Source organism: Odocoileus virginianus, chromosome 18, assembly GCF_023699985.2.
Source record: "Odocoileus virginianus isolate 20LAN1187 ecotype Illinois chromosome 18, Ovbor_1.2, whole genome shotgun sequence".
Classification (NCBI taxonomy): Eukaryota; Metazoa; Chordata; class Mammalia; order Artiodactyla; family Cervidae; genus Odocoileus; species Odocoileus virginianus.
The window spans coordinates 5,332,214-5,347,358 of NC_069691.1; the positions used below are offsets into that span (position 1 = coordinate 5,332,214).

The 15,145-nt window shown below is 46.4% G+C and overlaps 1 protein-coding gene across 5 annotated transcripts in view; it reads left to right on the forward strand.

Moving 5' to 3' along the window:
• Window positions 1-346: 346 nt before the first annotated feature.
• LOC110122594 (TLE family member 1, transcriptional corepressor) overlaps window positions 347-15,145 on the forward strand; it is a 93,016-nt gene continuing 78,217 nt past the window's right edge. For 2 of the 5 annotated variants that reach the window (XM_070480309.1, XM_070480308.1), the window contains exons 1-4: window positions 347-1,625; window positions 2,403-2,503; window positions 3,948-4,011; window positions 4,125-4,169. In XM_070480309.1, coding sequence (XP_070336410.1) covers window positions 1,602-1,625; window positions 2,403-2,503; window positions 3,948-4,011; window positions 4,125-4,169 — 234 coding nt within the window. In that variant the 5' untranslated portion in view covers window positions 347-1,601. The remainder of the gene's footprint in view (window positions 1,626-2,402; window positions 2,504-3,947; window positions 4,012-4,124; window positions 4,170-15,145) is intronic. The other 3 variants (XM_020870102.2, XM_020870104.2, XM_020870103.2) reach the window with 2 other exon arrangements.

Sequence of the window (15,145 nt, forward strand, 5' to 3'; positions counted from 1 at the left end):
GGCGGAGGAGTGGTGGGGGTGGATGGGAGGGGAGACGGGGGAGACGGCGGAGATGGAAGCAAGTGGGGTGGGAGAGAAGAGGGGGACCGGGTGAGACGGGCTGTCCGGTGCCGCGCTGCCATAGGCTCTGGGGAGGCGTCTCGTCAGCACCCCACGTTGGGCGCGCCGCAAGCGATTGGCTGACGAGGGCCTTCCCCCCGCCCCCCTCCACCAGACAGGCTCGCGTCCCCCGCCGGCTCCGCGCTCGCGGCCCCCGCCCGCGCGGTGCTGGGCGGGGCCGGCGCTGGTTAGCTCCGGAGTGTGAAACCGCGTGTTAATGTAACCGGCGCGAGAGGCGCGGGCGGCGGCAGCGGCTGGAGCGGCGGCTGCTGGAGCAGCGGCGGCGGCAGCGGCGGCGGCGGGTACCCTGTGTCCTGCGTCCCCGAGGCAGCCGACTGCGCCACTCCCGCCTTCGCAGGACCGGGCGGGAACCGCGCCACCAGCCGGGACCTCCGCCTGCCCTCGGCAACTTAACCGCCTCCGCGACTACTCCGGACTTGCCCGCGGAGTTTGCCGGCCTGGGAGGGAGGCCGAGCGTCGGAGCGCACTCTTGGGCTTTTCCTCACCGTCTCTTGGATGTCTTTCCCCGGGTCGTGAGAGAACTTTGCAGCGGGCTGGAGCGCCCGTTGAAGAGAGGCAGACGAAAAGGAAAGAAAGGGGGTCGACGGAGAGGCTCTGAGAAAGGGTCCGGAGAGGTCTGGCCGGCGGTGCAGGACCACTGCGCGCGGGCCGCGGCGCCCGGATGCGCCGAGGTCTGGAGGAGCAGCGGGCGGTTGCGGGACTGCCCTCGACAGAGTAGACCCGTCGGCCCAGGAGGGTTTGTGCAACCTCGGAGAACACCCAGAGCCGGCTGCACTGGGCGTGCCAAGCCGCCTTCTGGCGCGCCCTCCGCACTTTCCCCGCCTCGTCGTCATCCCGCGCTCCTCGGCTCGGGTTAAGGCTGCGGAGCGCCGGGCGCGGAGCCTCCGCGGCGACCGGGACCTCGCACCCCGTCGCCTCACGGGAGCCCGCGAGCTCCCGGTGGTGAGCGCTGCCTGGGCCCGAGGGGGTCACCCCTGAGCACCGTCAGGTTTGTTTGTGTGGGGTTAGCCGGGGGCGCCGCGCCACCTGCATCTCGCTGGCGGGCGCCTCGGGGAATACCCGAAGAAGAGGCGGACCTGGAGAAGACCAAAGGAGAGCAGTCTTCCCCTGGATTTGTTGCCCGGGACCGCTGCGGCGCACGCGGATCGCCGAGAGGAGCACCGAGTCACATCTCAGCCCGGGCGGCCGAGGCCCGCGGGTGGAAGCGCAGCCCCCAGCGCCCTCACGAGCTCCAGCGGCGTCCGCAGGTTCTTGGTGCGGCCGGGCCCGGAGTGCCCTGTGATGTGGCCCTGAGCGCGGGAGTCCGCGCGGGCGGGAGCAGAGCGGCCTGTGCGTCCCCCCGAGCGCGCCTGCGTGCGTGGCCAGCGCGCTGCCCGCTTCTGCCTGGCTTCCCGGCTTAATTTTCCTCGGCGGGATTAAAGTTGGAAATTGAGCGGAGAATTGAGTTGCCCGGGAACAGAGCCGCGGCCGCCGCCAGAGCGATGTTCCCGCAGAGCCGGCACCCGGTGAGGCGCGGTGGTGGTGGAGTGGGGGGCAGGGAGGTGGCGGAGTGGTGGTCGCTCTTTCTGTGCGGTGAGGAGATGGGTGGCTGCTACCATCTGGCCGAGCCCCCTGGCCTCCAAGGGTGCAAGACTTGGGAGGTCCCGGGCCCTCTCCTCCTGTGTGGGAAGGGGGCTGAAACTCTCAATTCTACCCCTTTGCTCTAGGCTCCCTCCTACTTGACGTCTAGACCGGGCGGGCGGGGCGCTTAGGGAGACTGGGGTTTCTCCCGCGGCCGCATCCTCGCCCTTCCCCAGGCGGGTAGTGCGCCCCCCGCTTTGTCTCTCGTCTCGCCTATTTACATGTCAATGAGGCCCCGGTTCCGGCGCGCCTGGAGGTGGCCCCGGCGACTCTGGGAACGGGGAACATCAGGGAGTTTTCTCCTCTGGTCCCCGGGGTCATTATCTCCCCCTGAGGGAGGGGGCGGCGTCGTCGACGACAATCTGGCCAGGTCCTCCAGGGCCGCCGCCGGGGACCCTTGTCCCTTCAACCAGGTGACCCAGGCGCACTCACCGCGTCCCACCCTGGAGGCTGGAAGAGGCTGCGAGCGTCATTTGAGGAGCTTCAGATCTGGGAAGGTCCATCTTCCCTTCTCCCTAAGTGAAGCGCAAACTCGAGTTCCGGACTCCGTTTGGCGCCGCTTCTAACTTTATTTTTTGTTTATGTCCCACCCACTCTTGGATTGTGCTTTATCCACCCGCCCGCATCCCGGTCGCTCGGTCCCCCTCGCTGATCGCCCTTAGACGCCGCACCAGGCTGCAGGCCAGCCCTTCAAGTTCACTATCCCGGAGTCCCTGGACCGGATTAAAGAGGAATTTCAGTTCCTGCAGGCGCAGTATCACAGGTGCGTGTCGGGCCGCGCCCGGTGAGTGGTGGCCCGGGCAGCACTGTGCCCCGGGTCGCCCCTCCTGGTGGCGGCGGCGGCTGTACTTAGTACTTGCGTCCAGGCGGTGGCGCGTGGAGTCGCGGTTAAGACCTGTCATTCACGTTACCCCTTTCCCCTGCTCTTCCCGGGCCGCCTCTTCTCTTGTCTCCTCCTCCTGCTCCCATTGTTTCCCCTTTGCCCGTTTGCTGCTGTTCCAAGGAGCCTTTCTTCGTGTATTTAGGAGTTGCATGAGAACTGTCAATATTTGTACTTCATTTATTTATTTTGCAACAGGCTGAGCTTGGTTCAGTCGATGCCCCAGCTCAGGAGTGCAGGTTCAGAGAGGCAAAGCCAGTGTTGAAATCGCTGTTTGCCATACTAGAATGGGTTCTTTGAGGCAAAGTCCATTATGGGAGGGTAGATGCTTTTAGCTGTGCCCATCATTAGTGGGGGTGCTGTGGATGTGTTTAGGGGACAGCCCACCTGCTTTGACTTCATTCTGTGTTGGTTTGGGTAGGGCAAGGGATTGGAATCACATTTGTAGTCATCTCATCTTTAGTCTCTTCATCTAATGAAAGCTGCTTCAGAAAATTTATAAAAGAAAGCTATTTTTAAAGCACCCTGTCCATAGTAGATTTTCTAGAAATGTTAGTTTCTTCCCCTGTTTCTATGAAATCTTAGCTCATTAGAGCTAAGAAATAACTATAATGACAGGTTTTGTTTTTATCATGCCAGAGAGAAAACACACAGCTGCTTGGGTGTGAACTTTCTTATTTTTGTCAGCGGCTTTCTGATTATTGACCTTTTGTCTACTTGAAGATAATAATCTCCAGAGCTTGAAGCATCCCTGCCTACATGTTTGCCAGGAAGGGAAGAATTCAGCCCACTTTTATTGCAGAAGCTACATGATATATTTTGGCAGGGCATTAAAAACAAAGGTATTAAAAGGGACCAACAATTGTAGAAGTAACTTTACAGGTACAGTTTTCAAACCAACAGACTGTTTGAGTTGGCAGAGGTGACATAGCCTGTGCCTGAGACTGAAGGTTATACAAAGGCCAGATTTTGGTTAAGTCCCGGGAAGCAAACTTTGATGCAGGAAAGCAAGTAGGAGTGAACAGATGACCATGAGGAGAAATCAGTCTTCTGAGTAGATCAGAGGTTTTGACAGATCTTTTGGTCTTGGCATCAGACCAGGTATGCACCAAGAAGGAAAAGCTTAGTTTTTAAGTGGATACCTTGCACTGTTCCTCTTATTCCTTTTCCCTATTTAATGCAAGGACAAAGCTTTTGGGTGTTTACCTAGATAGTTTATGGCTTTTCCAAATTGGTCTGTGTTTTCACTTGAAGTGCAAATATGTGAGGCAGATGTTAAAACAAGTGACATAATATTTACATTAAGTTGCCTATTTTGTTTTTGTAGCCTTAAATTGGAATGTGAGAAACTGGCAAGTGAAAAGACAGAAATGCAGAGGCACTATGTGATGGTAGGTATCAAAGATTAGCTTTTTTCCCTTTTCATGTAATAGTAACAAATATGTGTTCTCAGCATTACAGAACATGAGTTAATGAAATGCTTGGTTCTTTTTTCTTTTTACAGTATTATGAAATGTCATATGGATTAAACATAGAAATGCATAAACAGGTAAGCTTTAGTGAAGTCTCAAGTTGAAATGAGAAATAAAGTCATGATTCTATAGTACTGGCTTTGTCCTTAGTAGTGGGAGGTATCTGCATGCCATATTTCAGCCTTGGTTTCCCTTCTTGGGAATTGGGGGGTAGTGTTCTGCAGCAAGTGCTGGTTCTTGACAGTTTTAGAATGTTTAAGTTACTAGGTGAGAGGTGCTTTGGAAGTGTAAACTAGCCTGTTTATAGGCAGACTGGAATTGAGGCTTTGACTTGACTTTACTGCCTGGATACATTTATTCTCTTCTTGGAAGATCTGGCTGTCAAGTTCTGAAGTTCAGAATAGCTAATGTTTTTGTGCTGATTTGGAAAGAAGTGTGGCTCTTTGGGGGAAAGATGGGTATTCAGGAGTTTCTTTACTCAGGTTAAACAAGGTATAAGACGAACTGTGGAGTTTTGGGGGCTACATAAAGCGACACTCAGGATTAGTGGCATATTAGCAAACAACTTTTAAAAAAAAGTCTCAGTTGATACAGGTTTGGAGGTGAAAAAAGCATCCTTTTATGACCACAGCTTATGTTGGGAGTTGTTTCAGTCCTAGTGGTTTTAAAAGCATGAAAAGATTAGTGACTGGAAAGCTCAAGCTATGACTATGAGTTTGCAAGTTCCCATAAAATTCACACTTATGGCTACTATAATGGTGTATAAAAAGAGTATTGAGCTGGAACAAGGCACTAAGGACCTCATAAGAGAAGAAAAGCTAAATGATTGCTCAGCCCAAAGGACCCTCAATTGAGTAGTCATTGTCTGCCAAAGAAAGCATTAATGGCAGGGTATAAGTATTCTGGAGATATGCTGACATTCACTTTTTCATCAGGGCTCTGGTACAATAAGTCTTTTAGAAATCGATTGCCTCTTAAAAAATTATCATCAGATAAAGTTGCACAGTTGGACACATTTCAAAGTGCAACAATACAATTCTTACTTGATGTATATGTGCTATTTCATCTCAAACCCTTGTTTCATTAAATTAAAGAGCATGGCTGACCGGCTGGGGCACAGTGGAGAAATTGATTAGTTCAGCCTTCAGATCTTCCTTATATTCAAAGACTTTCATTAAGCAAGTGTGTTTCAGAGTTGAATTCTGCTTTTGTAACTCTGCACTCTTTGATTTTTAATTCATCATAGATTTCATAATGTTATGTTATCATCGTGTACCTTAGATCTGTTCTCAGATATGTGTTTGGAAGGAGATGGTTAAGTTCAGGGCTTTTCATTAGCAGTGTAATTGGGCCTTTAAAAATGCCAGTTCTGTTCTGATTTGCAGAGTTGGTAGCCTAGTTTCTGTTGGGTTTATGTCTTTGTTTCTGTGTGCTTAAAGGGGCCAGTGCCTGATTGAAGCAATTGTAACTTGTTGATAGTAATTATACTAAAAGATATATGGTCATTTAAATGAATTATGCAAATAAACTTGGTGGAGGAGTTCTTATGTGCCACTTTGTTTTTTTAAAGTTACCCTAAAGGCACATTTTTTCCCCCCAACAAATTTTCTGGAAGGGTATGGAGGAGATTGAGCTTTCTCTTAAACTCATAAACTCAGAGGGTGTAATAACCTCACTGACTCCATACAGGGGAACGCCACCTCTGTGTGATGTGTATTGGTGCTGGATTTATTGGGGGAGCTACAGGAGGTGTGAAATTCTCCTGGGTTCCTGTAGGTTACTTGGTGGGCCTCTATCAAAAGGAAGAAGGGAGAAGGAGGATCAGGAACCCCATGGTGTGAAAATAGTTTTCTAATGAGTTTCTGGACTCCATTGGGCATTTGTGGGTATATATTGTCTGTTCATGAGCCAGTGTGCGTTAATAATATGTTGTGTATAATTGGCTCAGTAATTTGAAAAATGTGAAAAGCTGAGAGATGTTGTGTTCTCCATAGTAGGATATTAAGCCCCCTGAAATTTGGTTTATATTGTAAATGCTGACAGACCCTTAACTAGAGTGGTATGCAAAGCCGTGCTGTAATTCAGTTTGAAGTGGCCTTACATTTGAAAAACATCCTTCTGAATGTCACACATTAATAATAACTTCTGAGGAGGCATTTGGTGCAGCTAGTAATCATAATTCTTATTAAAACTGGTGACGTCTGGCCCCCAGGGTGTAGCCAGGCTCAAATTGATGCTTTTTGCCGCCTGATCACCAGCATGGCCTAAGTGCTCATTATATTGTGGAGAGGGCTTTTGGAGCTCTCATTAGATTTGACAGGAATTCTCTCTAGGGGGAAACTGGGCATTAGCAAGACTCCTGACAGGCTGAAATTAGTCCTGCTTTATGGCTTATGACCAAATGCTAGCAAGGCATCATCAGGGGACTCAAAAAATTGTCATTTCTGACAACATCTTTGTTACTGGAAAAAAAAATGCAGTGATGGGGAAACTTTCCATGGAGAGTGCTTTAGTGTCGTTAAGGTTTGTCTCCCGTGTGACGACCGCTCTCCTCCTCACCTTTCAGCGGCTTTGTTGAGGGGTGAGTTTGAGAGATTTCAGCGTCAAATCTCACCACCACCTTTTCCGTCTGGAAGTTTGAAAGTGGAAGTACATCCAGATCAAGAATGGTATAATTGTGGTTTCCTTAGCTGGTTTGGTGCCCGCAGTCCGTGTTTATGTTGTGTCAACACTTCCTGATAAGCCTTCCCCTTACTTTCTCTGCTGCCATCTGTGGCCAGTTACCAAAAAGTCAATGAAATCAGGGTGGTCATGGATATTGAAATCTCTAATTGCAGCATGACGACAAAATCTTTTTTCCTTTGTGCTTTTTATAGTTTCCCGCCTGTCTGTCTCTTTTCAGGTAGGTCATGTAAACTCTAGGTATCTCTATACAGGAAGGCGGAGACTTCTCAGGAAAGTTGGAGTGATACTGCTACCACCAGTGTTCAGGCATATGAAAAAATAGGCTAATGTGACTCCAGCTGTTTTTGAGGATAGGACTGTGCTTAGTGTTTGGCAGCTTGATAAAAGTTTTTTTTTTTTTCCCTGTCATTGGCATGGTATTGTTTCATTTGATATTTTGGGGAAGAAGATGCACTGTAAATCCTTACATAGGGCTTATTTATCCCACTTGTGTACCTGTTCAGCACACTGATAAAGCCCTGCTTTGTAAGTTGTCATTAGTGGCATGAATTTGTACAGCACTTAGTTTTCAAAAGCACCTGGCCTTGTCCTGTGAAGTAGATTGGGGAGGTGTTGTGCTCTGCCTTGTCATGTGGGGGCAGATGCTCAGAGTCTGCAACTTGTCAGGGCCAAGAACCTACTGACACTTGAGTTTGGGTCCCCTGGTTCCGCATTCAGGGCTTCTCCCCTGTCTCCCCCAAACCTGCTGCCTTTGGAGGGTGAGGCCAGTAGTGGAATCACACTTGAGCCTGTGCTTCACGACCAGCATCTACTCTGCTGCAAGCCTGTGTTCGATCTTTATCTGTCTTGACCAATTTCACCATTTGCAAGACACCCTGGGGCAAGGCGCATATTGTAGAAATTAGGAAAATCAGCAGTACTGACTGGTGGGTGGGGGCTACAGCTGTGGGCAAGTAGAAAGTTGTAACCAACTGAGCAATACTGTCCACAGGTTAAAATAGGCCTAAGAACCAAAAAAAACCTGAAATGCGTTATCAGGATTCCTAGTTGAAACCCAGCAATGCAGTGAGTTTGATCGATTACTTTGCCTCTGTGCCTGTATTCTTTTGAAGAGCAGGCAGTGCTTAGGGCTCTCCCGGGTGGTGGAAGAATTTAAAAATAAATGAAAGGACTGATAGGAAAGTTTTCTGCAGTGCTGATTGTGGGGTGGGGAAGGAGAGGAGAAGGAGGGGGAAAAAAAAAAAAAAGATGAGAGCTGAACATTTCCAAACTCTGTGTGATAATTCAGCAAGCATAGTGTCTCAGACCATATAAATTTTGAAGTTAAAACTGCTTTCACAGTTTTGGTAAGTGCTTTAAAGTTCCTGTCTAGAAAGAAATGTTCTTCAGTAGTATATTAAAAGTGTTGTGGTGGAACTGTCAGGGCTTCACTCGTGGGTTAATTCCTTAGATATGACCCTTATTATTTTGTCTGTACGTTTTCCCTTTCTTCCTGCTTTTAAACCATGTGGGTTTTCAGTCTACACCTTCTCATTTTGAGATCTTGTTTTTTTTTTTCTTTTTTAAGTCAGCGTCTCCGAATGGAACTGAGTAGGCACTTGGAGTTAAAGCTCCATCTTGTAATACAAAGAAGATAGCTGTCATCGAGGTTGGAGTGGTCCCTCCCTTCATTTCATTAGCCAGGCCTGTCCTTTACAAGTAGGAGTTAAGAGATAAAGCTCCCTGTGTGTAGAACCTAGATTCCGAGGTGCAAGATTAGCCTTTGTTTTTTTTGTTTGTTTGTTCTTATCAGCTAGCCAGGCGAATCCTTCACTCCTTACACAGCACCCTCCTGACCCCTTCCACAGCTGGGCTCATTGTGGGTTTCTTTCCGGGCCGGGACTAGGGTAGGCGAGTGAGGCATTTGCCTTGGGCACAGAGTTTGAGAGAGGTGTCAGAAAGCCTAATTGTTTGTTCAGGCACTCAGTTGTGTGCCACTCTTTGCAGCCCAGTGGACTGCAGCACGCCAGGCTTCCCTGTCCTTCACTATCTCCTGGAGTTTGCTCACACTCATGCCCCTTGAGTCAATGATGCCATCCAACCATCAAGCTTTTTAAATACTTTTTTCCCCCATTTATTTTTATTAGTTGGAGGCTAATTACTTTACAATATTGTAGTGGTTTTTGCCATACATTGACATGAATCAGCCATAGATTTACATGTGTTCCCCTTCCTGATCCCCCTTCCCGCCTCCCTCTCCATCCCATCCTTAAAGTTCGAAATCAAAGTTAAAAAATCCATGAGGAACAAAATGCCAGCAAGTTATGTAGGGGCAGAATCTGACAGGGTTGGGAATAGGGTGAGGTGAGGCCAGGGAGGCACCTGTGGGGTCAGAGAGCCGCCCTCCCCTCCCCTCCGCTCCGCATCTCCGGAGGGCAGGGCGAGGTGGAATGTCCCAGTGATGTGTGGGATCTGTCTTGGTGTAAGGTAGAGCTGACTAAAGTCACTCACTCGGGACTCTGTTAGTGATGGGGTGAGTCATGAACAAGTTGCTTGGACCCTGGTTTCCTGCTCTGAGAAGAGGGTAGTGAGACTAGACAGACTCTGACAAAGAGCTCTGTCCTCCAGAGGGGACTCACTCCTCCAGAGCAAGGAGCATCCCCCACCGGGCTTCAAACCCAACTCTGAGTATGTGTCAGCTGAGGAGAGTCTGTCCAGAGGCTTCAGAGGTCCCTTCAAACAGTGTTTATTAAGAAACGCAGAAAGGAAAATCTGTTCTTTAGCAAATATTCAGTTACTGGCTCCTGGAACCATTTTGAGTTTCCCTAGATCTGAGTCTTCGACTTTTCTTTTATTAAACTTTTGTGGTCTCCAGGCTTACATTAAATTTGAGGAAACTAAGAAACTGACTGGGCTCTCATTAAGCCTTGATTGACTCAGTCGTGTCCTGTGACCCCCGACCCTTCCCATCCTTGGTACTTAGCTGTTGCTTCAGATTTTTAAAAATTGGAATTCTCAGGACTAGTATGCTTAATGCAGAGTATTTGGTGTAATGGTCTTTAATTAAATTTTAGACAGCTATTTTGGGAGGTTGGTTGATTTGACAAGATTAGGCATTTATAGCTTCAAAAATAGTGTTCGATAATGGAACTGGTGAATTCTGTAGTAAGAAATGTGCTATAGGAATCTTCCATGAATATGGCTTGGTGCTTGAAGGAGAGAGAGAGAGAGAGAGAGAGAGAGAGAAAGTGTGTGTATGTAGGCATGGGTCCCTCAGGTGTGGGAGAGATTTTCTAACTTTTTTCTGAGGCATGGTTTGATTGGAAAAATGAAAAAAATTTACACTGAAATTTTAACATAAATTAAGAGATTCTTGTATTACTATTCACTTGGCTAAAGAAAAAACAATGGTTTCTAAAATTGTTTGCAAGACCACAGTGATTACAGAACTGTTCAGTTTATAGATCACCCAGTCACCATAATGCTTTTTGTGAAACTACAAGAAATATTGACACAAAGTTTTACCAACTAACCTGTGATTGCAAACAAGTCTGTATTTCATTATTTTACATTTCAATTTTTGGTACCTAGTAAATTTTTAATTCTGTTTGCCTACTTTAAAAGCAGCGTAGCAGTCATAACCATGAGAATATTGTTGACCTTCATCCCACCCCCCATGTTTTCATACTAGATGTAACAAACACATTTTTCTAGTTTTTCTAGTAGCATTATTTGCTACTTGGTCATTTTTTTACCATAAAATATGTTTGCCGGAAAAGGGATGGGGGAAGGCTATTTTGAGTATAAGGAAAATTAGACCAGAAGAATTCTGTTCATTGAATCAGCTTTTTCACCTGCCAAATAGAGGGAAAATTGCTATTAAGCATGGTGGGTGTGCCTGCTGAAAGGGGTAGTGTACCTATTTTTAATAGATATTCAGTTCAGTTCAGTCACTCAGTCGTGTCCGACTCTGCGACCCCATGAATCGCAGCACGCCAGGCCTCCCTGTCCATCACCACCTCCCAGAGTTTACTCAGACTCATGTCCATCGAGTCAGTGATGCCATCCAGCCATCTCATCCTCTGTCGTCCCCTTCTCCTCCTGCCCCCAATCCGTCCCAGCATCAGGGTCTTTTCCAATGAGTCAGCTCTTCCCATGAGGTGGCCAAAGTATTGGAGTTTCAGCTTCAGCATCAGTCCTTCCAATGAACACCCAGGACTGATCTCCTTTAGGATGGACTGGTTGGATCTCCTTGCAGTCCAAGGGACTCTCAAGAGTCTTCTCCAACACCACAGTTCAAAAGCATCAGTTCTTCGGTGCTCAGCTTTCTTCACAGTCCAACTCTCACATCCATACATGACCAACTGGACAAACCATAGTCTTGACTAGAGGGACCTTTGTTGACAAAGTAATGTCTCTGCTTTTTAATATGCTATCTAGGTTGGTCATAACTTTCCTTCCAAGGAGAAAGCGTCTTTTAATTTCATGGCTTCAGTCACCATCTGCAGTGATTTTGGAGCCCAAAAAAATAAAGTCCGCCACTGTTCCCACTGTTTCCCCATCTATTTCCCATGAAGTGATGGGACCAGATGCCATGATCTTAGTTTTCTGAATGTTGAGCTTTAAGCTAACTTTTTCACTCTCCTCTTTCACATTCATCAAGAGGCTTTTTAGTTCCTCTTCACTTTCTGCCATAAGGGTGATGTCATCTGCATATCTGAGGTTATTGATATTTCTCCTGGCAATTTTGATTCCAGCTTGTGCATCCTCCAGCCCATCATTTCTCATGATGTACTCTACATATAAGTTAAATAAGCAGGGTGACAATATATAGCCTTGATGTACTCCTTTTCCTATTTGGAACCAGTCTGTTGTTCCTTGTCCAGTTCTAACTGTTGCTTCCTGACCAGCATATAGGTTTCTCAAGAGCCAGGTCAGGTGGTCTGGTATTCCCATCTCTTTCAGAATTTTCCACAGTTTGTGATCCACACAGTTAAAGGCTTTGGCATAGTCAATAAAGCAGAAATAGATATTTTTCTGGAACTCTCTTTTTCGATGATCCAGTGGATGTTGGCAGTTTGATCTCTTAGATAGTCATTATTCATTTGATGAAGTGGAATAAGTTGTCTTTGAGAACATAGGTACATTTGAACTTGTATGTCCAAATCATGCTACTTGTTAAACCGCTGAAATAAATACACGTGGTACTAGGCTGTGATTTTTTTTTTTTTTTCTTTTTTCTTTTTTCCCCTCTGCTGCATGGCTTGAGAAATCCTAGTTCCCCAACCAGGGATTGAACCTGCACCTTCAGCTGTGAAAGCACCAAATCTTAACCACTGGACTTCCAGGAAATTCTCTAGGCTGGGTTTGATAGTATTGTCTTTAGTGATCTCACTAGCTTTGTACAGCCTGTCAGTAAAAAGTTTAAAAACATATCCCCAGACTTGTTTACTTATGAATTGGTAAGTTCTGTAAGCATGTTACTGTGCTGATTGTTGTATACATGTATAATAAATGGAAACTTTAATTGGAGGGGTTAACGTCAAAGTTCTCACAGTCTCAGGGCTCCCTGTCGGCTTGTCCGGTGTGGCCCCTGGGACACCCTGACTCCAGGGTCCATGTTAACCCACATTGTAAACAGTCTTGGAATGCTTATCCTGGAAGGGAGCATCTTTAAGGAAGTGAGTGAGGGGCTTGGGTCTTTTCATCTCTTTGGTATGCCCAATTTTCCTAATTTCTCTGGTTGTTGCCTCTTTGCCCATCACTCACAGCCTCTGTGTCTGCCTCTGGTCACTGTCACTGCCAGCCTTACCTAGTCACCTCCATCCTCTTCCCTCCAGGTCGTTTAATCCAGCCAAATGGGTCCATTCTTCATACCTAAAACATGCTTTGTGTTTTTCTGTTTTCTTAAATGTCCAGGCTTTTTGGTCAAGTTCACGTGGCCTTCTTCAATATCCTTCAAGATCCAGTTTAAATACCAACACTACCTTTTTACTTCAAGACCTTCCATGGCTGCTCCCAGCAGGAGGCTGTCACGTCACTTATTTTTGCTCTGATTTTTGTACTAGTGTTTTCATATGCCTTTTTCTGTTACTTCAACTATGCTGCAGTCTGCATGAGGCTTGAGTTTGAGATTTACATCTTTCCCAGTGAGTTTGAGTAGGCATTTAAAAATTTTAAAAAAAAAAAAGTATTTATTTATGTATTTGGCTGTGCCAAGTCTTAGTTGTGGCACGCAGGATCTTTTTTCTTTTTTTTTTAATGCAGTGTGTGGGATCTTTAGTTGTGGCATGTGGGATTTGGTTCCTCAACCAAGAATTGAACCCAGGCTCCCTGCATTAGGATTGTGGCATCTTAGCCACTGGACCACCAGGAAAATCCCTAAGTAGGCATTTAAGTAGCATTTAATGTGCCCCTCAGAAGAGGTAGAGTAACTATTTTGGATCCTGAACCCATATGAAAATCAGGTAAAACCTGCTTGGCAAAAAACCATATGTATTTTGATACACATGGAGCTCTGCCAAATAATTTTGGCTGTTTGTGGACATCTTGAGATCCATCAGCAAGTCCATGGAATCTAGATTAAAAACTTGAATTTAGAGTACCAGTATGAGTCCTTATGATAAAATTAAGAGTGAAATCTGTTTGGTTTCACCAGATGTTTTGTGGGATTACAGTTCTAATCTCATCCAACCACTTTTGCTTAGATGTTTTTCTTTTGGAAAAATGATTTATAGTCAAATATCTACAGAGGCTACTTAGGGAAGGCTACTTAATTAGAGTAATATATTTCAGTTTATAGTAAAAAGATAAAAAGAGAGAAAACAGAAGTAGTATGTTGCTGAGGTCTGGGTTTCCGTGTGAATTGAGTGTGTGGATGCATTACTGCTCTGGGAACCACCATTTGTCTCCTAAGGATGACCACAGCCACTAACAGAACTGCAGATAAGCTGCATTACAAGCTTCTCCCAGGACATTAGACTTGACTTAGTCACCAGGTTTCTTAATAATTATACTATTGATTATTTACTTACAGAGGCTTCCCAGGTGGCTTCCCAGGTGGCTCAGTGGTAAAGAACCCACTTGCCAATGCAGGAGATGCGGGTTTGATCCCGGAGTCGGGAAGATTCCCTGGAGAAGGAAATGACAACCCACTCCAGTATTCTTGCCTGAAAAATTGCATGGACAGAGGAGCCTGGTGGGCTACAGTCCATGGGGTTGCAGAGGGTCAGATCCGACTGAGCATGGGCATGATTTACTTGTCTTTACAGAGTTCATCCCCCACCCCAAACATTTTACTATGAAGAGTTTAAAATATATAGAAAAGGAGAAAGAAATGTAAAGTGAACACCTTGTATTATACCCACCTATTTGATCCCAGGAGTCTGTAAAGGAGCATTTTTGTAATATCTCTGCCTGTCCCATATCTTGCATAGAGCGCACTTGCCTTCTGCTCACCCTGAAAGATAAATAGATAATTCAAGCCTTTCTTTTTTTTTAAATTAATTAATTAATTTATTTTACTTTACAACAAGCCTTTCTTTAGCAACCTTTGAGGCTGATGCACATGGAAGGGGAGTTTCTCCAAGTATACTCTGAAGAATTCCATCTGAATAGGTGTTTATTGCATTTTGTAACATTTTCCTTCAAACTTGTCCTTTGTGTTTTTGGTGTGATTGTGTTAGATGATCCACCATTAAGTGGTGTTGGGGTGCTTGCTCTTACGCTGTCATCTGAAAGCAGAGGTTTGTCCTTAAAAAAGCCAGGTTCCCCTTGCCCTTTTGGCGCTGGATAATGCACCTTTCAGATGTGATCAGCCAATTCACCAGGGGAACAGCTTAAGTGTTGATAGGTAGGAAACTGGGAAGGACTCTGATTAGGACTCTGATTTTGAAGTTTGTGTGAATGGAAGCTCTCCTGATGGAGAATTGAAGGTGGCCTCTCAGATGCTGTGGGCATAAGTATCAGGATGTGGATTGCCGGAGACCGAAACCTCTTTCGGGATCCTGGCATGAGGAGGAGGCCCTCCAGTGCTGGGGCCTCTAGGAGTGTAGCCTTTGTCCTCTGTGCCCTCCTGAAGCCTTGAGCAAATAGCCGGGCAGAGCCTCTGACAAGTAAGGTGACTGGCCAGTGTATTGACACGCACAGATGCGATAAAAAACTGCATTAGGAGGTGAGCCATTGGGATTTGCAGTAAATATATTACAGAACACAAGTGACTTGCCGATACTGCTTGTTTAGCAGTTTGCAAGGGCAATGGCAGTATGGATTTTTGAATTAGAAGGGAAGGGCTGTTCTTTCTCTGCGCAGGAACATCTAGTTGATGGCTGGGGAGAAAATTGATTTAGAGAACAAAATGCAGCCGCCTTTATTTGTGCCATTTGAAAGG